The sequence below is a fragment of the Mesoplodon mirus genome (assembly GCF_964341445.2).
Source record: "Mesoplodon mirus genome assembly, chromosome: 3".
NCBI classification, from domain to species: domain Eukaryota; kingdom Metazoa; phylum Chordata; class Mammalia; order Artiodactyla; family Ziphiidae; genus Mesoplodon; species Mesoplodon mirus.
Window position 1 is genome coordinate 24,173,367 of NC_138978.1, and position 23,480 is coordinate 24,196,846.

A 23,480-nucleotide genomic window follows, 5' to 3' on the forward strand; every position below is an offset into this window, starting at 1 on the left:
TCAAAACTTAGTTTTAAAACTGTCTTTCCAAATGCCTGGAAACCAGGTTAGTGCCAGGTCCTCTGTTGTGGAAATGGAAATATAGCTAGTTCTGGGATAAAGCAAAGCTGTCTAGATAGAAATTGGGCTCACAAAGAGTCAAGTAACCACAGTCCTGTCCTTTCTGCACTGCCAGGTTATCCCCCAGGTAACAGAGGCCCAGGGCTTACAGAGATGTTCCTCTCCCAAGAATTTGAGTTGTATGGGGAAAATCTGAAACCTAAAATTCTCTAAAGAAGGTATCTACTCTTCTCTCTTATATGCAGTTACTTCAGAGAGCAAAGTCCAAATTGGTTCTGTAGATCCACAGAAGTAGGTGATGGAAAGCAAGGCATTGGGGTTAAGGTACCTTCTCAGAACTAACCGGGAACCCTAGGCCAAGGCATTGGGGTCAGGCAGGCCGGTGTCTCCTTCCAGAAAGACAGAAAGGCACGATATTCCTACACACCAACACACACACACACACACACACACACACAAATGTCCAAGTGTCCAGTGCCTTTTTGGGAAAACCTGATTCCAGATGCTTGCACCAAGATTGCTCTTCTGACCAAAAGTGCCCCACTCCTGCTTCTTCCTAAAGAACAGAATACAGTAATAAGAGCACATGGCATGACTGCTATGTGCCAGGCAGTTTCACACCTTATTCCTCACGGCAATACATATTATCATCTTTGTTTTGCTTATGAAGAGACTAAGGCTCAGAGCCACTTGGACACCTGGGCTTCTGGGGCTATGGGAAGTTGGCTCCCTGGCTGGACATGGAGGACACAGTGGGTTGGAAATGAGGCATATGGCTCTCCCCTACCCTCAGCAAGCCTGATGCCACTGAGGTCTGTGTAATCTGAGACTCTTCCTTCCAAAGGGGACAGGAAGAGGAGGTGAGCAGCCCAGAGGAGGCTGGGTAAAGGCTCAACAACCAAGGCAAGAGAGAGGAAAAGGGGGAGGAGGGGAGCTACTCAGCTTGACAGAGAATTTCCCTCCAGGGTTTTGAGGTAGCTGGGCCTCCCAGCTTCTTTCAAAAACGGGGTGGGCCTTGGTAGTGGGGGAAAGTCACTTCCCTGTCTCCCTCAGGAGCCTTGAGAAAGGACAGAGAATCTCTCAGATCCTAATCTCCCCACAGACCCTAATGGGATCAGGCTTCCTATTCTCAGCCAGCTGTGGGTGAGCGTTTTGCTACTTCAGAAACAGCTGAGGGCAGACTGGCTGTGCTTCAGCTCTGTGGGCTTTAGGGTGTCACCCTCATTCCTAAGCCTCTTTGTCTGGGCTGGAAGCCTTTCCAATTAGCTGTGGTCACTGATAGTTTCCAAACACTATCTTCCAGTTGTTGGAAGTCCCCAATTCAGAGCCAAGATATGCATAGTATAGCCCAGTGTCAGTGGTTAGCAGAGAAGACCAAGAAGGTCTCTTGGAAAGCATTCAGGGATGGTTTCCTCCCTCCAGAAGTTCACGATTGCCAAGTGAGGTCGGGGGTGAGAAGAGCACTTCCAGACAGTGCCTGTGAGACATAAAGTGGCACTTTTCTGGGAGGCACTTTGGCAATATGAATCCAGAACCTAGAAAACATCAGCTATTTGATTTCTAGGACTTTATCATAAGTTAAAAGTCAGAGAGTCAGAGTGGCATGGACATATATACACTACCAGACGTAAAAGAGCTAGGTAGTGGGAAGCAGCTGCATAGCACAGGGAGATCAGCTCGGTGCTTTGTGACCGCCTAGAGGGGTGGGATAGGGAGGGTGGGAGGGAGGGAGACGCAAGAGGGAAGAGATATGGGAACATATGTATATGTATAACTGATTCACTTTGTTATAAAGCAGAAACTAACACACCATTGTAAAGCAATTATACTCCAATAAAGATGTTAAAAAAAGAGAGTCAGACAAAGATGTTAATCACAGCACCATTTACAATAGCAAAAAAAATTGCTAACAACTTAAAGGCTAACCATGGGAGTCTGGATAAACAATGTTATAGCCATACTCCAGAATATTATCATGTAGACATTAAAAAGGTCCTTATAGTTTTAGTTACATGAAATAATGTTAACTGAAAAAAGCAGGTTACAAAGCATTAACAATATATCCCACGTATATAAATGCTATAGCTATCCCTCTGAATGCATAGAAAAATAAGACTGAAAGAAAAAACACAAAATATACATTTGAATAGAAAATTTATTATAAATATTTAAAAATTATTTATCTGTGGTGGGATTACAGGTGACTGATTTTCATTTTCCAAGCTTTTCACTTTTCTATCAGGAAAAAAAGAAATCTTAAGGACAGTCGTCATATGCTGACAAATCGAGGATGGTCTTTCTCTTACCCTACACACTTCATGCTGAACAGACCTCACCTGGAACCCAGACACCTCTGCTTTTCTGCACTGTGCTATCCCCTCCCAGGCATGACAGGGGGGATAGAAAATCACGTTGCTATCAGTGGGAAGTGGACAGAGCTCCATTTACTAGCGGAGAAAACACCCTTGTTGTCACACCAAGGCCTGAATAAAGTTTGGAATTTGTCCATCCTTCTTCACTTGATGACTGCAGAGAATAAATGCTTAGGGTGCTTGCATATGAGGCCATAACGCTCTAAATGATGCTTCCTTCCAGCTGGTGTGCTTTGGTGATAGCTGGGGCCTCCAGGATGGAGTAAGCATCAAAACCCATGACCACAGCTATTGGTATTAGTTTCAAAAACACAGCACCCACCCTCATGCCCTAACTGATGAGGGATCTGTCTGGCAGCCTGGGTGTCATTATTCCTGGGCTCCAGGCCCCATAGGTGACTCACAGCCAGCCCCAGGCAGTGCCTCCTGGCCTCAGTTTCCCTGGCTTGCACTGTTGACACTCCCCACCCACTGTGTACAGTGTCAACAGGGATGAGGTGCTCTGAACTCCTTAGATGAGAGTCGGGGGAAGGAGCACCCAGTTACCATCCCCTGTCCCGCCAGGCGTGGGAGTGGGGGTCGGCTGCTTTCACACTGTTCCAGCCCGAGGGGCCTCCTCACAGCCCCTTACTCTTCTGCCTTCTGCTCTGGTGACCAAACGTGAGAAGCAAAGCCCAGTCACCCCCATCTCAATGCAACTTCAGAACAGTTTTCCTAAATTGAATTCTCCAACTGTCCGAACCACCAGTCATCTATCTTCCCCCTGATTTATGATTCAGTAATACCCTACAGGTGTCTAAATTCTTTCTCCTGATTGGTTACAAACCCTGTGGGAGGAGGGCCCTGACTTTTCACCATTAAGTATTCAGCAAAGTGAACTATGAGAGACACAGGCTGACTGAAGTTCAAACTCCTCATCTTTCTGTTTCCTCACAGTAAAGTGGGGCTTAGTACTATTCCCCATCTTGTCTATATCCCTAGGAGCGGCTGTGAAAGCCACACGAGGACTGTGTGTGTGGAAGCTCTTTGTAAAATGCGAAGCTCTTCCCATGTATTAACAGCACTGAGTGTCTGCAAATAAGACGACTGGCACGACAGCCATCTGTCCCCTTCTGCCTCCAGGCTACAGCCAAAAAAAAAAAAAAAATCAAAATTAAAAAATAAGCCTGGGATGCTACCTACTGGTTGAAAATGTGAATTGCATCCAACCAGTTGCAAGAGCAAAGGAAGCAAACACCAGTATTTCCAGCTTCAAGCCATCTTGATTTTTCCCACAGCCCTCATGATATCAGATTATATACTGATATTTTCCTTTAAGCAACTCATTTTGTATAAATAATTTCATGTTAAAGTCAACTTTTAATCACTACTATAAATGGAAAACTAGTTAACACTTAACCTCAAAAAACAATAAAACCGTGACATAAATACAACGAAAATAAAACATTACAAGATCTGCTAGGAAGTGTTGTCTGTGAGACCTCAAGTTTGAGGTTCACCGTTAAAACTGAAGATTAACCAAAGAGCGTAACTGAGGACTGAGAGTCAACCCTCTAGTGTGATCCCGTGCTTCGGGGAAAACACTGCCCTGTAGTATGAAGAAATAGGACTCTTCTGAGGAAAGCGGACATTCCCATATTCCCAACTCACTCGGCCTGGATGACTGAAGAAAGTTTGGAAGCCACAAAAAGTAGAAGATAAACTCTTGTATTGTAGCACATTCCGTCACAGCCCGAGTGAGACCAGTATTGAATCCCTGGTGGCAGCGCCCAGAGTTCATGAGGCTGTGATTAGTGCTCTGCTTGGCTACATGTGTGGCTTTTGGCCAGAAGTCCTCCGCGAGGCTGAATATCCCCTTGCCAGTCTCCCAGCTCCGGCTGGAGGGGCTGCCCTTGGATCCGCAGGCCACTGAGCTGTCCGCTGCTCACTGGGAGCCGCCACTCTCCCCAGTGCTGGGTCGTGTGTCTTGTTCTCCAGAGCTCAGCTTGTTGCTATAGCTGCATGGCCTCCTGCTCCACTGACTGCTCTGAGGGCGCCAGGTACTTCTCCTGCAGGCCCAGGGTGCTGAGGGAGGGCTCGTCAAGGCTGATAGCACAGGCAAGGATGGAGAACTGGTCTGGGTAGGATCTGACCTCTGTGATGCGTGCCCTCTAGCTGCGTCTGGAGGTTCCTCCCATCCCACTCCCTTCCTCATAATTAGAGCTTCAGGCAACAGGGAACAATTGGGTCTGAGAAGTCCCTCAAAGTAACCAGACCCAAATGCTCCTCTATTTGCCTCTTGCCCACACTGCAGAGAAGCAGAGAACCAGAGAGCACTAACCCTCCAGCTCTGTGTTGTGGCACGTGCTCTGGAGCCAGGCCGTGGGGTTAAACCCTGATTTTGCCACTTCCTTTTTCTTATCTGTAATACAGAGTCGTGAGGAACTCTGTCAAATGAGACAACGGATATAAAGCGCCCAGCATGGCAACCGGCACACAGTAGGTGCTCAGCAAATGACTTCTCTGTGACTTCTCTGCTTCAGCTAAAGGAGAGAACTCAAGGGAGCTCAAAGAAAACAACAACTTTCTGCTTGGGCTATAGGGTGCCTTCTAGCTCTCTCTGGAATAACTGGAAAGTGGGGCAGGAAGGACATCAATCAGAGTCACACAGGAAAAGACCACGACACTGCCCATGGAGCTGTGTGAGGCTGGCCGACCTAAGGCCTGGGTCTGGGGTCTGACTATGGCTAGGCTGGCCACCATGGCTCTTATACTAGAGGACTCCAGCGTCAGAACTTGAGATTCTACAACCAGGGAGAGTGAGGTTCCAATACATCCCATGGCCCCCTCAAACACAGCACAGCTGCCAGTTCCCATCCCTGCCATCCACGTGACAAACCTGCCCTCTCCTCTTCCTTTTCTTGCCTCAGTGACCACAACCACCCCCTACCACTGACTAAACCAGAAACCTGGGAGTCTAACTTCTGCTCCACCTCCTTCTATCCCATAACCACCTGGTCACCAGCTCTGGCTGTCTGTCTCCTTCACATTTTTTCAGTCCACACCTTTTGCTATTCTCACTACTAATGCTGCATCCCATCTCACCTGGAGGCTGTAGAGACTCTCCTGTTCCCAATCACATCCCTTAAATGCATTTTCCACACTTGGAGGTGCTTTTCAAGAACGTACATCTGATTGCGTCATGCTCCGCTCAACAACAGTATGCTGGTTCCCACTGGTCACCCGCGGCCGAAGTCCACACTCCTCCATCGCCTACCTCCCCTTCCCACTGCATCTCCCTTTCCCCTTCACACTCAAGACACCAGGCAGACCGAACCCCCTGCATCTCTCCTAAGTGGCCAGTGCTCGCTCATGCCTGGGCCTCTGTATTTGCTGCTCCTTCTGATCAAAGCCTCCCTTGTCCTCAGGTACAAACAACCCTGAAGCCTTCCAAGGGACCAGTTACCAGGGAGCCCACATGAAATCAGTCATCTGCAAGGGCAGACATGGCCATTCCTGAGCCCCTGGCCTCCCGCTCTTGGCTGTGGCGGAGGCTAGCGAACAAGGATACGAGGAGAAGTGGAAGTCAGCTCCCACCGCGGCAGACATCACGGCCTCCAGGCTCCGCTGCTCCTGGACCCCAAAGCAGTAGCCATTGGCTTTATCCACAGCCTGCAGGACCCGCTGGATACTCTCCTTGTCCTGGGCAGGGAGGAGAAAAACAGCTCTGAGTGAAATAGAGGTATGTGGAATTGAGGTTGTACCAAACCGATTGCAGTCTCCAAACACCCACCTTGATCTTGCCTCATGAAGCCTCTGTCCATGCAGCTCCCTTGGCCTGGAGTACTTCTACTTGTCCCCAGAGGCCCGGCTACACCTCATCTTTCCTGACTGCCAACCCACCCAAATTAGAACAGATAAGCACCTCTACGCACACCCGCAGTCCCCTGGGTTTATCTCCACTGTGGCTATGACCCTTACCATCTTACTAACTATTAGCAAGTTATTGACTCATCTGCCTCTCCTACTTGACTGTGCACCCCTTGAGGTCGGGAACTTGTTTGTCCAGGCATCCCCAGTGCCTGGCACAAAACCTATCTAACAGTAGGCACCCAATAAATATGCACGTAACTTATTTGTTCGTCCACATAAAAGTGGTAAGAATGGTCCCTATATCACATCATGGGAAAGAGAGATCAAAATAATGCACGTACAGTCCTCAGCACAATGCCTAGCACAGAAAGCCTTCAATAAGCGGTAATTGTATGATTAATATTATAGGTTTCACCTCCTCGTTTTAGAGGAGAAAAGTGTGGCATTAAACAGAGAAGAGACAAGTTCCCTTAAGTTCACCCCCAGCAGAAAGGAATCTAACACGCACCTTTGTCTCCCAGGTTACCTTTGTAGGGTGCAAGGTGAGAGGCACAAGGGCTGGGTACTACTTTGCAAAGTCAACAGGCAGCTGCCCATCTTGAAGGAGGCTGAAAGACTTGTCCCTGGCCTTGGTCAAGTCCCTTGCTGATGACTTTCTGAACTCATCCTTTTTCGCACCAAGGAGGGAACATGTGTAGAGAGAACCCAGCAAAACAGAACAGGGGAGCTTCCCTGGTGGCACAGTGGTTAAGAATCTGCCTGCCAATGCAGGGGACACGGGTTCAATCCCTGGTCTGGGAAGATCCCACATGCCGCAGAGCAACTAAGCCTGTGCGCCACAACTACTGAGCCTGCGCTCTAGAGCCCGTGAGCCACAACTACTGAAGGCCGTGTGCCACAACTACTGAATCCCACACACCTAGAGCTCGTGCTCCGCAACGAAGAATAGCTCCCGCTCGCCGCAACTAAAGAATGCCCGTGCGCAGCAGCGAAGAGCCAACACAGCCAAAAATAAATAAATTAAAAAACAAAAAAACAGAACAGATAGGGCCAAAATTTGGTCTACCCTCTTTACTGGAATCCTGCCCACCACTGGTCTCGAAACCAAGGAGACTGAACGATAGTTGGACCTAGGACAAAGACCATTGTTTGAGGCCTCAAAGCCTCCTGGACCTGTAGCCTGCTGTGCTCCCAGGCACTGCAGAGCCAAGAGCCAAGGGACAAGGCTTCTCAGTGCCCAGTACAGGCACCCCTCGGAGATACTGTGGGTTGGGTTCCAGAGCACCAAGGTAAAGCAAATTTCATGATAACGTGAGTCACACAGATTTTTTGGTTTCCCAGTGCATATAAACGTCATGTTTACACTATACTGTAGTCTATTAAGCATACAGTCAATAGCATTATGCCCCAAAAAACAATGTACATACCTTAATTTAAAAGTACTTTATTGCTGGGACTTCCCTGGTGGCGCAGTGGTTAAGAATCTGCCTGCCAATGCAAGGGACATGGGTTCGAGCTCTGGTCCAGGAAGATCCCACATGCTGTGGAGCAACTAAGCCCGTGTGCCACAACTACTGAGCCTGTGCTCTAGAGCCTGCAAGCCACAACTACTGAGCTCGTGAGCCACAACTACTGAACCCGGGAGCCTAGAGCCCATGCTCCGCAACAAGAGAAGCCACTGCAATGAGAATCCCGCGCACCGCGATGAAGAGTAGCTCCCGCTTGCCACAACCAGAGAAAGCCCGCGCGCAGCAATGGAGACCCAACGCAGCCAAAAAAAAAAGTACTTTATTGCTAAAAAATGCTGACCATCATCTGAGCCTTCAGGGAGTCGTAATCTTTTTGCTGGTTGAGGGTCTTGCCTCCGTGGTGATAGCTGCTGACTGATCAGGGTGGTGTTGCTGTGGCAATTTCTTAAAATAAGACAACAATGAAGTTTGCTGCATCAACTGACTCTTCCTTTCACGAATCATTTCTCTGTAACATGCAGTGCTGTTTGATAGCATTTTACCCACAGTAGAACTTCTTTCAAAATTGGAGTCAATCCTCTCAAATCCTGCTGCTACTATATCAACTAAGTTTACGTAATATTCTAAATCCTTTGTTGCCATTTCAACATCCTTCACAGAATCTTCACCAGGAGTAGATTCCATCTCAAGAAACCACTTTCTTTGCTCATTCATAAGAAGCAACTCCTTATCCGTAAAGTTGTATTATGAGACTGCAGCAATTCAGTGTCGTCTTTAGGCTCCACTTCTAATTCTAGTTCTCTTGCTATTTCTACCACATCTGCAGTTACTTCCTCCACTGAAGTCTTGAAGTCCTCAAAGTCATCCACGAGGGTTGGACGCAACTTCTTCCAAACTCCTGTTAATACTGATATTTTGACCCCTTCCTATGAATCATGAATGTTCTTTTTTTTTCTGCGGTACGCGGGCCTCTCACTGTTGTGGCCTCTCCCGTTGTGGAGCGCAGGCTCAGCAGCCATGGTTCACGGGCCCAGCCACTCCGTGGCATGTGGGATCTTCCCGGACCAGGGCACGAACCCGTGTCCCCTGCATCGGCAGGCAGACTCTCAACCACTGCGCCACCAGGGAAGCCCCCATGAATGTTCTTAATGGCATCTAGAATGGTGACTCCTTTCCAGAAGGTTTTCAATTTACTTCGCCCAGATCCATGAGAGGAATCACTATCTATGGCAGCTATAGCCTTAAGAAATGTATTTCTTAAATACTAAGACTTGAAAGTCAAAATGACTCCTTGATCCATGGGCTGCAGAATGGGTGTTGTGTTAGCAGGCATGCAAACAACATCTCTATCGCAGCTCTTAGATGCCCAGGTGCATTGTCAATGAACAGTAATATTTTGAAAAGAATCTTTTTTTCTGAGCAGCAGGTCTCAATAGTGGGCTTAAAATATTTAGTAAACTATGTTGTAAACAGATGTACTGTCATCCAGGCTTTGTTGTTCCATTTATAGAGCACAGGCAGAGTAGATTTAACAGAATTCTTAAGGGCCCTAGGATTTTCAGAATCATAAATGAGCACTGGCTTCAACTTAAAGTCACCAGATGCATTAGCCCCTAAAAAGAGAGTCAGCCTATCCTTTGAAGCCTTGAAACCAGGCACTGACTTCTCTCTAGCTATGAAAGTCCTAGATGGCATCTTTTTCCAGTACAAGGCTGTTCTGTCTACATTGAGAATCTGTTGTTTAGTATAGCCACCTTTTTTTTCTTGGCCACACCGGCCGCTTGAGGGATCTTAGTTCCCCAACCAGGGATTGCACCCCAGGCCCTCAGCAGTGAGCGCAGAGTCCTAACCGCTGGACCGCCAGGGAATTCCCAGTGTAGCCACCTTCATTAATTATCTTAGCTAGATCTTCTGGATAATTTGCTGCAGCTTCTACATCAGCACTTGCTGCTTCACCTTGCACTTTTATGTTATGGGGATGGCTTCTTTTCTTAAACCTCATGAACCAACCTCTGCTAGCTTCAAACTTTTCTTCTGCAGCCTCCTCATGTCTTTCAGCCTTCATAGAACTGAAGAGAGTTACAGCCTTGCTCTGAATTAGGCTTTGGCTTAAGGAAATGCTGTGGCTGGTTTGATCTATCCAGACCACTAAAACTTTCTCCATATCAGCAATAAGGCTGTTTTGCTTTCTTATCATTCCTGTGTTCACTGGAGTAGCACTTTTCATTTCCTTCAAGAGCTTTTCCTTTGCATTCATACCTTGGCTAACTGTTTGGCACAAGAGGCCTGCCTAGCTTTTGGCCTATCTTGGCTTTTCAACATGCCTTCCTCACTAAGCTTAATCATTTCTAGCTTTTAAAGTGAGAGTCATGGGACTTCCCTGGCGGTCCAGTGGTTAAGACTCTGTGCTTCCACTGCATGGGGCATGGGTTCGACCCCTGGTTGGGGAACTAAAATCCTGCATGCTGCATGGCCAAAAAAAAAAAAAAAAGTGAGAGATGTGAAGCTCTTCCTTTCACATGAACACTTAGAGGCTGTTGTAAGGTTATTAATTGGCCTAATTTCCACATTGTTGTGTTTTAGGGAGTTTTAGGGAATAAGGAGGCTGGTGGAGAGGGAGAGATGGGGGAACAGCCAGTCAGTGGAGCAGTCAACACACAACATTTGTGGATTAAGTTCGCCATCTTTTTTTTTTTTTTTCCAGCCACGCCATGTGGCTTTCGGGATCTTAGTTCCCTAACCAGGAATCAAACCTGTGCCCTCAAAAAAAAAAAAAAAAAAAAACAAAACCTGTGCCCTCAGCAGTGAAAGCACAGAGTCCTACCCACTGGACCATCAGGGAATTCCCAAGTTCACCGTCTTATATGGGTGCAGTCGATGGTGCCCCAAACAATTATAATAGTAACATCAAAGATCACTGATCATAGATCATCATAACAAATGTAATAATAATGAAGAAGTTTGAAATATTGTGAGAATTATCAAAATGTAACATAGAGACATAAAGTGAGCAAATGCTGTTGGAACATGTACTTGGTTCAATGCAGGGTTGCCACAAGCCTATAACTGGTTAAAAAAAAAAAAAAAAAAGCAGTATCTATGAAGCACGATAAAGCAAAGTGCAATAAAATGAGGTGTGTTTGTACCTGGATGTTGAGAGGGATGAAGGAGACCAGGCTGTAGTCTTCGATGAGCTGCACCAGTTTCTCATTGAGCTGACGGTAGTGGCGGAAGAAAGGATCAGAAGCCAGGTGGTCAAGCAGGTAGGAGAGGTCCAGGACCTCTGTGTAGTAGTCCAGGTTGAAGGCTAAGAAGAGAAACTGGTTAGCACAGGGAACGATAGTCAATATCCTATGATAAACCATAATGGAAAAGAATATAAACAAAGAATGTATATATATGTATAACTGAGTCACTTTGCTGTACAGCAGAACTTAATACAACATTGTATATCAACTATACTTTAATTAAAAAGAAAAGAAAAAGAAGAGAAACTGGTGTTCAGGAGCAACTGGCATCAGGCTAAAGACTTGAGGACAGGGACCGTATTTTTTTCCTTCTTCCTTTGCCTTCATTCACTCACTCACTCACTCACTCACTCATTCATTCATTCATTCAACAAACATTTGCTGAGGCAGTGAAATGAACTTACTAAGAAGAAAATACTTGATTTCACTTGTTGGATCTGCCACTTACTAGCTCTATGGGCAGTTACCCACCTCATGGGGCTACTGTGAGGATTAAGTGCTATAAACCCCAGTGTCTGGTTCAGAGAAGTGCTTGATCAGTGGTAGTAAGGTAGAACATGTACCAATAATAGTGCTTGGTCCCTGCCTCAGAAAGCTCATAGCCAGGCAGAGCTCCCAGGACCTGGCACACTATCTAGCGCCTCTATCTAGCAGGATGGCCTCTTGGGAAAATCACTTTCCCTTTCCAGGTCAGTTCCTTCTTAGTGTAAAATGAGAAGATTAGAGTAGATGACTCAGAGGTCCCTGACTCAGTTCTATGAATACAAACTTCGCACTAAGAGAAGGAAAGTGGGCCTCTCTGCACTGTCCACTTCTGCCTGGAAGACTCAAGCAGCTGGGCTACTCAGCAGGTCTGTCCCAAAGTGAGCCGAGGGAATCAGGCTATTGGGATCGACTGGCTCACTCCCTGAGCTCTGCTTCCTGTGTTCTTATCAGCTCTAATTAGAAACTGACACCCCTGTGCCTGCAAGGAAGAAATGACAAACTTCTTGGATTGCCTGACAGGTACATTTCTCACTGAGAATGCAGAAACTGCAGCCAGGTACACTTGGTTTAAATTTTATCTCAGTTAACAGGCTAGCTGAGTGACTGACCTTGGGCTATTCATGTAATGTCTCTGGGCCTCAACTGCCTGATCTGGTTTGTACCTCAGTCTCTTGTGAGGATGACTGGCAAGAGTCAGAGCTAGAAGTGTAGAGGACCAGCATGTAGCCATCTGGGCTGCAGGCTGTGAAGGGGGAGACAGGCTTGGGAAGACACAAATCTGGACACAGATAAAATGGGGCTTTTTATCCCCATCCTTCCATGTCCCAACCGGCAGCCAGTCACCCTCCCTGGACAAGGCCCTGACACTTCACTCTCCCTACAACCTCCCTTCCTGCTCACTGCTGGTCATTTCAGCTATTCTTCTCTAGGTTCCTTTGTGGCTGAAGATGCTATTTAGGGAACTAATGACCCAGTCAGCAGGGCACTAATTTTTCAGGAAAAAAAATGTTGGCCATAGACCCCTAGGCAACGCCCCTGCCTCATGCCAGCCTACTTCTCTCTCAGTCTTTCCCACCTTGACGAACGGCACCTTTATCTGTCCACTGGTTCAGTCAGAAACCTGAGAGTCATCCTTAATTCCTCTGTCTCCATATCCAATCCACCAGCAAATCCTATTTCTTGGGTAAGTTTTGAATCTATCTACTTCTCTCCATTCCCACTACCACTGCCTGGGCTGCTGCAAACACCTCCTACAGGATCTCTGTTTTCATTCTTGCCCCTTTCAATTCACAAAGTAGCCAGAAGGGCCTTTTTATTTCATGGTGTTCCCTTGCTTCATATTCATCAATGGCTTTCCTCTGTGTTTCAACAGTACAGGTTCTAGCCCCTGCCCACCCTTCCCCTGGGCACTATCTCAGCTACCCTGGGCTCCCTTCACTCCCCATCCCCTTTTCCTTGAACACAAAAAGCTCTTTCCCAGGACTTCCCTGGTGGTGCAGTGGTTAAGAATCTGCCTGCCAATGCAGGGGACATGGGTTCGATCCCTGGTCCGGGAAGATCCCACATGCTGCAGAGCAACTAAGCCCGTGCACCACAACTACTGAGCCCGCGTGCTGCAACTACTGAAACCCGCATGCCTAGAGCTTGTGCTCTGCAACAACAGAAGCCACCGCAACGAGAAGCCCGCGCACCGCAACAAGGAGTAGCCTCTGCTCGCCGCAACTAGAGAAAGCCCGTGCACAGCAAAGAAGACCCAACGCAGCCAAAAGAATAAGTTAATTAAAAAAAAAAAATTGTGGTTCATGTGAAATGGCAAAAAAAAAAAAAAAAAAACAACCCACCAACAAACAAACAAAACTCTTTCCTTAAGGATGAGGGAAATAGAGACCCCTATTGGTCCCTCTGCCTAGGAACAGTTCTGCCTTGGCTGGCTCCTTATCACTATTCTGGTCTCAGCTCAGATGGTACTGTTCACTCCCCTCACTCCCAACCACTCACTATCCCATCATTTTCTTCTAATTCCTTCATAATACATATCACCATCTGTAGCTCTCTTGTCTCCAAAACCCAGAACAGTATCTGGCACAGAGTGGCACAAAATAAATGGGCAGGGGTCAGACCTGACTGTGGCTACTATCACCAGGCCATGCATGGTCCCTGGAAGCAGCTTCCTTCAGCTGAGATCTCTGCTTCACTCCAGCCCAGCCACTGCCCTACTTTTTGCCTGTCAGAACAGGATCTCTTACCCAGCTTCCCATAGTGTTCAATGAGGTCCATCTTGGAGAGGAGGTTGACATGGGGCAGCTCCACATGCAGCATGGTGGCCAGGGAGGTACATAGTACCGAAATGAACTTGGCAGGGTCTGTGCAATAGTGAGAATCCACCAGGTGGACAGCAGTCAGCTGGGAGGGAAGGTAGAGACAGGGTGAGAGTGGCTTGAGGAGGCAGGGAACATTAGGGCCTATGTCTCCCCCATCAGATTGGGGACTTCTGAGGGCAAAGGGAAAGTCTTCCCATTAGTTTTTTCCTGCTTCTGTTTCATTCTAATAGCCACAGTCATTTCCTTATTCCAGATGTGGGGCATCTTTTCCTACAAGATGCCTTGCACTGAGCCTCCCAGTGGGCAACTGGTTCAATTCCCACTGCACCTGACTCTATTCTTTCATTTTCTTTTGCCCACAAGTCACAACAATTACCATGCCACTTTCCACATAACCCCTTCCATACTCCCAATAATCCCAAATTGGGTATTGACACATCCATTTTACAGATGAGAAAACTGAGGTTCAGAGAGATAAACTGACTTGCCCAGGACCACACAGCGAGTCAGTGGCAGTGGCAGAGCCAGAATTCGAACTCACATCTGTTTTACTCTAAAGCGTCTTGGCCCCTACCTCGCTGTGGGACATGGGGGCGTGGCATCTGTTCTCCTCCCTGTCTCAGTTCCTCCACCTGCAAAATGGGCCTGCCCGTCCCCAGACGCACCCTGAGGTCCCACTGCGCCATCTGGGAGAAGATGCTGCGCAGGGCTCCGTGGTGCGTGCAGAGCTCCACTTGGCCAGGGCAGTCGAAGAGGAAGTAGTGGCCGCGGAGGGGGTCGAGCTTGGCACGCAACCAGTCCAGGTTGGCCTCCAGGTACTCCATGCAGTACAGCAGGCCGCCGTTGGGCCCCAGCTGCAGCGCGTCCATCACGTCGCCCAGCCCCACCAGCTCGCCCACGTCCACGGCGCACTCGTACGGCAGCCCCTCATTGGCCGGGTCCAGGTTCACCACCGCCACACGCCGGCCCAGCGCGCGCAGGAACTCACTCATGCCCAGGCAGTACGTGGTCTTCCCCGAGCCCGGAGGGCCGATAACCGCCTGCCCAAAGGCCGTGGTCGGAGCGGCCCCCGCCATGGGCAGCCGGCACACGGCCCCGTGCGGAGCAGGTAAGCTCTGCAGGGAAGCAGGGCGGGAGCCAAGCCGGAGACGAGAGCCGAGGGCAACGGGATCCCCGACGTGCACTTCGTCGGGGGCCGGCGGTGATGCCCGGAGGTCGCCTAAGGAGGAAGAGCAGGGACCCGCGCGATGTGAGGCGACCAAACGGCCAGGTACTAACAGGACCAGTACCCGACTTCCGGACGACGTCGGAAACAGCAGGGCCGGGAGAGGAAGTCCCGCCCACACGGCGACGACACAGCTTGGCGCCGAAGGGCGTAGTGACGTCGGTGCGTGGGGCGGAAGTGGGGGCCTGGGGGAGGGGGCGGTTACTTTTCTGGGGATTTCCCCACCTTCCTCCCGGCCGAATTAGAAGAGAAAGAGAAATTCGGTAGTAAACTTTTTTATTCTCTCGTCGGGTCGCAGACCCGGGACACCTGCAGCGGACTCTCCGCTGCCCGGTCCCAGCCAGTTAAGGGTAGAGGCGATGGAGGGCCCGCCCCAAGACCGTCTCTTCCAACCACAGATCCTCTCCTCTTCCATGTCCCTTTTCCCCTCTTTCTGGGCTTCATGCTGAACCCACTCCCACCCTCCCCTTGCCTCCAGGGAGGTTGTGACGATAACCTCAGTCAATCCAGTTTTCAAGGTGCTGGGGGAGGCAACAGGAGCAAGCCCAAACAGGGACTAGGGTTAGGAGACCACCGAGGACAAGTCATTAAGCCCTATCATCAAAGGGGAGGATAGGGGGCTTTTTGTAAAAATGCCCCTGAGGTAGACAGGCAGAAGGCAGGTTCTGAACAAGCCGCGCAGGCTGCTGCTCCCAGAGTTCTTTCTGCTTCCGTGGGAGATAAGGCCAGGCAGAGGGCCACCACTGTGCAATTATGAGTGATCCTGATTAAGGAAGCCCTTGAACCTGCCACTCGGGCTCTGAGGGGCTGTCCGAGGCACAGCTGGAACCCCTCACAAAAGCCATATCTGTGCGAAACTTCATGCTGGTGGGTGGCTGGCGGCGGAGCAGCGACTCCCCCTGGTCCTGGGGTAGGGGCTCATCATAGATGGTGGAGATGAGCCCTAAGCCAGTTCCACGGGGCCTCTTCGGTTGCCCAAATGGCTGGAGCTTCTCTCCATGGTAGCTGGATCAAAAAGAGCTCTCAGTGAGAGGGCTGCTATCTCACCGCAGTAAAGGGGTTGAGAAAGGACAGGGTAATAGCTACTACGTATCTGGTTTGTCCCAAAGACTGAGCACTTAAATCTGGATCTTTGCTCTCCAGCCCCCTTATCCATCCATTGACAGTGCCAGCAACCCGAGGCCTCACATACTGCTTTCATTTTAAATAGTACACGAAATTTAGAACAACTGTCACCACTCTGTGACTTACAGTCACTTTCTAATAGCAATCATCAAGTCCGAACTCCTCAGACTTGGGGGAATGACTCCCCCAGGAGATTAATGATCCTGTCAAGCCTGAGGACTCGGTCTTGAAAAAATTAGCGCCAGGCATACTTTTTCCTTCTAATTTTGTTTTGAAGTTCATTCCCTAGGGATCTCTAGCACCCAATCCAAAACCAGAGGGAAGAGGGTACAGCTGAAAGGCTCACTTAGGCTCCCAGGGAAGTCCCTCACCCATACTCACCCCAATCCACGCTTGCACCTGGGGTGCTGGCCATCACTATCCAGGGCCTCGGGCACCCCTGAGCACCCGCTGCCCAGGCCCTGGCCCTCGGCCCAGCCCTGCTGCTCCATCACCTTCCGCCCAATGCCCTGCAGAGGGAAGGGAGAAGACTTGAGATGGGGCTCCTGTGGGGGTGGGGAAGGGAATGAGGGTAAAGAAGGAAAAGAGAGGGGTCAGCAGGCTGGCACAGTGCTCACCTTGGTGTGGCGCTCGAAGGTGCCAACCTGGTGTCCGATCACGGAGCCGGCCTCCTGGCCATCACGGAGTCTCCGTTCCAGACGCATCTGGACAGAGTCTCGGGCATCTTTGTCTCCACCATCTGAGGAAGTAAAGCCCAATTTGTGGAAGGGTCTCTCTCAGCAGAAGGGGGGAAAATCAGGTTTCTAGGCCCTCCTCACAAGATTTAAATATTCATTTTTATGGTGTGTTATTACTGTATTATTATTTCTCCCATTAGACTGGGAGCTCGCCAAGAATAAGAACCAAGCTGTCCCATCTTACAGATGAGGAAACTGAAGTACAGAAAAGTCAAAGCCAAAAGATGAGAGAAGGAATTAGGACCCAGGTCTCCCCTTCCCACCCCCCAACCACCCTAGGTCATTGCCGACTCCAGAATCTAAATGCTTAACCAGAGCCCGAACTCCTGACCCTCCCACTCTACTAGGGTCTGCCCATCACAACCAGAGCTCCCTGAGGGCTGTCGCCACATGTCCTTCCTCCACAAAGAAAGGAAAAAGGCTCTGCCCACAACCAGCACTTACGTGCACTCAACTAGCGATGTTTTAAGAGAGGAACCCTCTCAGCGGGCTACCCCAAGGGAACTGGTGCCCTGTCTCAGCCTCTGCTAAGCCAGTCTGGTAAAGTGTCACTGCAAGGCCAGGGCACCATTCCACCTCCCAGTACTGCAACCTCTGGCCCAGTACCTGCATCGTAGTATACACTCATATCCACATCCCAGTCGTCGGCTGTCTGTTCATCAAAGTCTGCAGAGAGAAAAGCATCAAGCAGAGTAAGCCAAAGACTCTCAGTTGTGTCAAGAGTTAAATCAGACTTTCTAGAACTTGGGGCTTTTGATTTTATCTTCAAATCTCTCCTCTGAAGGGGGGTCATGCAGAATTTGTAGGAGGGCATTTTCTCTCCACTCCACTGATCCCTCACCCCTAGAAAGGATGGCTGGTCTCTCATACACGACCAACGTAAGCCTCTTCCCTAGCCCTTTAGTTGGGCTCACTGCCAGGGAACCCACCGTGTGGAGCAGAGAGACCTAAGCGAATGCAGCAGGGATCACCCCTGCCCTTGCCCGGGTGCCAGTGTTACCTCCTTCCTCTTCCTGCCAGAATTGGGCGTCAGTGTAGAACACCAGGCCTGAGCCGCCCTTCTCCCACTTGAGCTCGATCTCCTCCTCAAAGAGCCGCTCAGTGGTCCGCTCCTGCCCGGTCACGTCCTCATGCAGCGCTTCGTGCCGCTCCCACTCCTCACCCCGGTCGTCGTCCTGGGAGAAGGTGGGGAGAGGTGACCTGCCTGTCCAGCTTCCTGACCTCAGGCCCACGAGGAGGGCAGCTCAGTGCACAGGAGGTCCCATAGATGGGACCTCAGCTCCTTTCCTCCAAGTTTCTCTGAGAAGCAGCACTTTCTGGCCCCTAAGTCGTGACCAAAACATCTCTCCATGCCCCGTTTCTCAACATACTTGGCCCCTTCTGCCACAAGCCTGACTCACTCTTATCCCTGGCTTTTGGCCATGTTGTTCTCCCTGCCTGAATATCTGCCCTCCTCTCCCACCACCACCTCCTCTTCCCTTGGTTAAATCCTCCTCATTCCTCAAGTTCTACAGCTCACATGAGGTCCCCCACACTGAGGCCCACAGCACTCTCACTGGTCTCTGAATTTCTCACTGCTAATCAATACACCCTGTTTATGCCTTTCTACATTATGTCCCAAAGAAAGAAGGGACAGGAACTAAACCTACCTACTGTGTCAGGCCCTTCACATACCTTAGCTCCTTTAATCACCCCAACAACCCTGTGAGGTTAGTACCATTATTCCCATTCTACAGGTGAGGAAACCTCGATTTAGAGGAGTAAAGTGATTTGCCTAAGAGAGGGGCAGAGCCAGCGTTCAAACCCATACCATACCACATCCCCTTTCCAGATGCTGGTTCTCTCCCTTCAGGGAGCTTGAAGGCTCTCTGAGGGAAGGAAATGAGTCTTAGAATGTCTTTGGAATCCTGTGCTAGCCCGTGTTTACAACCGCTTGACTGGACTTGTGGAATGATAGAATGACTCCTGGCTTGAAATCTTGGGGACTCCTGCCCCAGTTAAACTGCAGGAGGTCTCAGGAATCACTGCTACAGAGCAGGTGCTGGAGAAAAGGCAGGACAGTACCGCACACTAAGGATGTGGTCCAGATGTGTTAGCAACTCTGAGCTGGGAACTTTGAAGACACAGGTCCATTACTTCTTACCCAGAGTATGCATTTCAAAAAAAAAGTTTCCCAACAAATCACACCTCTCCTGATTGTACGGATGAACAACCAAGTTTGGAGAAAGAGGTAGAAAAATGTCTATTTCGTTGATAAAGTTAGAGTGGAGGCTAGTGTTCAATCCACAGACTCAAGGTCAGAAAACAGAGGCGACTTCTCAACCACATAATGAAAGCACAGAAGTTAGACAAGCAGCGAAGGGGACTGGGTTCACATCCCAGCTGTGCCTCTGCTTCCTTAGGTGATCTTACCTCTTGGTCAGTAGATTTCATCAATGAAAGGGACCCTTACATTTCTTCTGAAGGAATGAAAAGAAGACCCCTTTGAGAATCTTTTGATAAAAGCTCTGGCCCCTCTCCCAAAGAAACGTATACCTGCACGTGCAAATGCAGTTTTACGTTCAATGTCAGGGAGTTCAAAGTCTTTGGAAGCCTCCAGAGAACCCCAGGTTTAGAACTCTGGTAATACACAATTGAAGGGTGGTACTGTTAATGCCTTGGCCTCTCTAAGCTGCCAGCAAGGACAAGGTGGCTCTCTGTACTCACGTCATCTGAGTGTGACTCTTCTTCCTCTTCCTCTTCTTCCTCTGGCTCTCCACAGGGGTTGGCTGGTACGTCTGCCAAGCAGGTTCCCTGGGGTATCTCCTCACCTTCGGCTGTGTACACAAGTTCTGCCTGCTCCACAGTCTCTGAGTCCTCATACTTGAAGGGCACATTGCCGTAGCGCCGGGAGGAACCTGTCTTGGGGAACTGGAGATGCAGCTGGGTGATGATCCGAGGGGGTAGACGGCAGGCCCGGATCAACTCCAAAAAGACCCGCAGGGGAGTCCCCACATTCCCACTGGGCATCAGCACCGGTGGGTTCAGCTCTGGCAGTTGCTTCAGGTCGGCCAGTGTGAAGGCTTCACTCTCAGCCTTCCGACTCTGCAGTTCCTTCCGGGTCTTGAAGGGAAAGGAGTCCAAACCTTGGGAAGCAGGGAGAAGAATCGCTCTTGAAACCTAGAAGTCTCCAACACTTGAGCCAGAAACTGTTCAAGGTTTAAATCCTTTAGCCTAATGCTGTTTCTCCCTTTCAAACTTTTCCAGAGTCCCTTCCTCTGTTCCCTGACCAGAACCACCTAGTAATCTCATGCCATTTCTCATCACCTAGGCTAAGCTCACAAGTTTCTTCCAGATCTGGTTCCTGATGACCTTTTTTTTTTTTGCAGTACACGGGCCTCTCCCGTTGAGGAGCACAGGCTCCGAACGCGCAGGCTCAGCGGCCATGGCTCACGGGCCCAGCCGCTCCGCGAAATGTGGGATCTTCCCGGACCGGAGCACGAACCCGCGTCCCCTGCATCGGCAGGCGGACTCTCAACCACTGCGCCACCAGGGAAGCCCCCTGATGACCTTTTGATTCTCAACTGCCACCAACCCTCACCCCCTGCACACCGTCATACCATGTGTTCCAATCACATCAAACAATTTAACATGCCCTGAGAATTTCATGGGCTTTCACATCCCTGTGTCTTTGCAAATGCCGTTTACTTTGAACACCATTCTTTCCCACCAACTCCTGTTTATCTTTCAAGATCCAGATGCAAAGCCACATTTCCTAATCCTTCTAGGAAATGGGTTTCTCCCTCCTCTGTCATCTCACAACAGTTGGCGTTAAAGAGCACAGGCTCTGGAGCAAAATGCCCAGTTAGTATTGTGACTCTGTCACCTTGTAATATAACATAACTTCTGTATTCTTCAGTTTCCTCACTTATAAAATGGGTAACGATAGCTCCTACCTTATAGGATTGTTGTGAGGAGTCAATAAGAAAACGAAAAGACTTCGAATGGTGCCCAGTAAGTGCACAGGAAGTGCTCCGTAAACGTTAACAATTAGAATGGCATCTCTGTGACACTTACCTTTTTACAAATCTGTCTTCCTCTCTGGATTCTAAGCACAGACTGTGTCCAACTGTTCTCTGTATACCAGCTAGAGTCACACTACGTCTAGCAATACAGGCTAGATTTGTTGAATGAATAAATTAGAGGGCCCTGCACTGTGCTTCCTGTTTCCCTATCAAAGTGATTTCCCATGAAAATGGGAGCTGTCCAGAGAAAAGAGTTTGTCTCTTCATTTGCATCTTGCCAACAGAGGACTGGGTGGGGAGCAACAAAGACAATACCTGATTTCCTTTTTCCCCTTCTATGTCAGTGCAAAATCAAAAGGGTCTCGGAATAGACTTAATAAATTGGAAAGATCATCTGAATAGGCCTCTTTGTTTCCCCCCCCCCCGAGTTTTTCTAACGTGCGAGTTGAGCCTGAAACTTTGTCCAGAAATGATATAAACTCCTAAAGAGCCCTAACGAGAGACCTGACTTATCCTCAGGAACGGTGCCTCTGTTCCAGTGCCTCTAGTAGTCCCAGTCTATTATCTCTCCTACTCGTACCTGAGGCCTCAGTAGGTAGCCGAAGTCTGCGGATGAAACAACGACCAGATAACCAAGTCCCCTGAGAATCCAGCCACCGGCGGCCCGAGTACATACGGAGAAACCTCTGGGCTTGAGTTGGCCCCCGTACCGAGACGACGCAGCAGCAGGTGCGGGTCTGGGCGGGAGCAGAGTCCTGAGTGGAGAGAGTGCGGGCATCGTTGAGTGAAGTCTGGGCGAGACCCTGGCGGATAGGAGTTAGGGTAGAGTCGGGAGCAGCCTGGGGAGGGGCCCGCTCAGGCCGATGCCGGTAGTGGAAACAAAGGAAGCCACAGCCGCACTGTTCCCGGAACTGGCTAAAGTAGCTCCGTAGCTGGGCTGAGCGCAACTCCGACGGGATACCGCTCACTATTAAGTAAACTGCCGCCTCTTCCGCCGCGCTGGACGCCGCCATCTTGGGTGTCACATGATCGGCTGGAACCAACACTCGCGAGGATATTGCGAGGGGCGCTGAGGTGCTGCAATAAATACTGCGTAACCGGTGATTAGTTCGCCGGGGTTGAGGACGTGGAACCAAGAGCTGGGAAAGCACGGAAGGAAGTCGCTAGGTCCCTCTCCCACAGACAGAAGCCGGTGGTGATGGGTAAAACTGACCTGAGAATTGGGGTTACGGCTCTATTTCATAAGACGCTAGTGAGGATCAAATCAGAAGCCTGAGGGAGAGGCAGTGTTTAAGAATTTTAGCTGTTGGATATCTCCCAAACCTAATCGCTATTCTTTATCAGTTTAGAGCCTTTTCAGTCGTAAATCCATTTATGCTATCAAAACATATTGGTGAACTCTCACAAATCAGTAAGAAAAAGATAATCCAATTGAAAAGTGGGCCGAAGACCCTTCACAGAAGAGAAACATGCAATTAACAATGAAAGATGCTCAGTCTCAATCATCAAGGAAGTGTAATGAGACCCACTTCCTAGCCACCAGGTTGGCAAAAAATGTTAAATTCTCAAATCCTCTTTTAAATCCTGACGATGTAGAGCAACTGGAGCTCCCATACGCTGTTGGAAGTGTAAACTGGTACCACCACTTTGGAAAACAATTTGGCATTACCCTGTAAAAGTGAAACTACACATACCTTTTGACCCAGCCATTCCACTTCTAGTTATATATTTTAAGGAAATTCTTGCGTATGTTTATCAGGAGATGTACCAACGCTCAAGCCCTGTGGTCCTGAAAAAGTTAAGAAACCCCTCCTACCCTTTTGTGTTCAGGAACCCAAATTACTGCAAAGAGACACCCTTCCTTATATTACTCAGATAAAACTCATGGGTGCCCCCTTGTTTACCTATGGCAAGGCTAGACACAGACTCCAAATTTCAATTCTTTGCCTCATAAACGCTTAGATGAACTGCTTTTCCCCACAGAACAATGAGAACAAAATGCTTGTTTACTAAACTTTGGTTAAGCTTCTCTCCTTCCTCCAGGTCCATGAACTTTGCGCCGTGTCCCCCTCCCCCAGCTTGAGCTGTACACAACCCCTCCTTAACAGCCCCTCCTGAGAACAGGCTGGGTTCAGGGTAAAACATTCTCTGATCTACTGTGCCATAAGCCATTCCTGGTCATCCCACTTCCTCACACCCAGTTCTTTCTAGCCTTATTTACTCCTCCCTATGAAAGAAAACCTCTTTGCCTAACCCTTGAGACACGTGTAGGTCTTATGGTTAGAGCGTCTCTCTTTGCAATAGCTTTCTTCTCCCTATTTCAGTAGTTCCTTTCCTTCCTTGCAATAATCACTTCAAATAAAGGCCCTCCTTCTTAAGTCCAGATTTGTTTGTTATTTGACAGTATGTATGAATATTCATAGCTGCAGTGTTTGTAAGAGCAAAAACTGGTATTTAATACCAATAATTTCAGGTATATGATACTGAGTGAAAATAAGTCAGAAAACAGAATATTCCACTTGTATAACGTTCAAAAAATACAAATCAACATCTTTTAAGGATACACATATAAGTATGCTTT

At 49.0% G+C, this 23,480-nt stretch overlaps 2 protein-coding genes across 2 annotated transcripts; both read right to left on the reverse strand.

The window, feature by feature from the left end:
• Window positions 1-1,935: 1,935 nt before the first annotated feature.
• GPN2 (GPN-loop GTPase 2) lies at window positions 1,936-15,110 on the reverse strand. The gene is made up of 5 exons (XM_082611889.1): window positions 14,474-15,110; window positions 13,734-13,890; window positions 10,900-11,060; window positions 5,983-6,113; window positions 1,936-4,496 (listed from the first exon to the last, which is right to left on the reverse strand). The coding sequence occupies exons 1-5, from the start codon at window positions 14,882-14,884 to the stop codon at window positions 4,424-4,426; spliced, it is 933 nt and encodes a 310-aa protein (XP_082468015.1). The 5' UTR covers window positions 14,885-15,110; the 3' UTR covers window positions 1,936-4,423.
• A 189-nt stretch (window positions 15,111-15,299) lies between these two features.
• On the reverse strand, window positions 15,300-21,918 carry GPATCH3 (G-patch domain containing 3). The gene is made up of 7 exons (XM_082615212.1): window positions 21,480-21,918; window positions 19,602-20,020; window positions 17,896-18,070; window positions 17,502-17,561; window positions 16,776-16,897; window positions 16,540-16,667; window positions 15,300-16,038 (listed from the first exon to the last, which is right to left on the reverse strand). The coding sequence occupies exons 1-7, from the start codon at window positions 21,910-21,912 to the stop codon at window positions 15,801-15,803; spliced, it is 1,575 nt and encodes a 524-aa protein (XP_082471338.1). The 5' UTR covers window positions 21,913-21,918; the 3' UTR covers window positions 15,300-15,800.
• Between the last annotated feature and the right edge of the window lie 1,562 nt (window positions 21,919-23,480).

Bases quoted from the DNA above. Each gene is read 5' to 3' on its own strand.
- GPN2 (XM_082611889.1), bottom strand. From the start codon at position 14,884: ATGGCGGGGGCCGCTCCGACCACGGCCTTTGGGCAGGCGGTTATCGGC. The intron at 11,061-13,733 runs GTAAGAGATCCT...TTCTCTTCTTAG, and splicing joins TGAACACTATGGGAAGCTGG to CCTTCAACCTGGACTACTAC. The intron at 6,114-10,899 runs GTACAAACACAC...CTCCCTGCCCAG, and splicing joins TCATCCCTCTCAACATCCAG to GACAAGGAGAGTATCCAGCG.
- GPATCH3 (XM_082615212.1), bottom strand. From the start codon at position 21,912: ATGGCGGCGTCCAGCGCGGCGGAAGAGGCGGCAGTTTACTTAATAGTG. The intron at 20,021-21,479 runs GTACGAGTAGGA...CTGCTTCCCAAG, and splicing joins GCTACCTACTGAGGCCTCAG to GTTTGGACTCCTTTCCCTTC. The intron at 16,039-16,539 runs GTGAGTATGGGT...TTTTTGATCCAG, and splicing joins AGGTGCAAGCGTGGATTGGG to CTACCATGGAGAGAAGCTCC.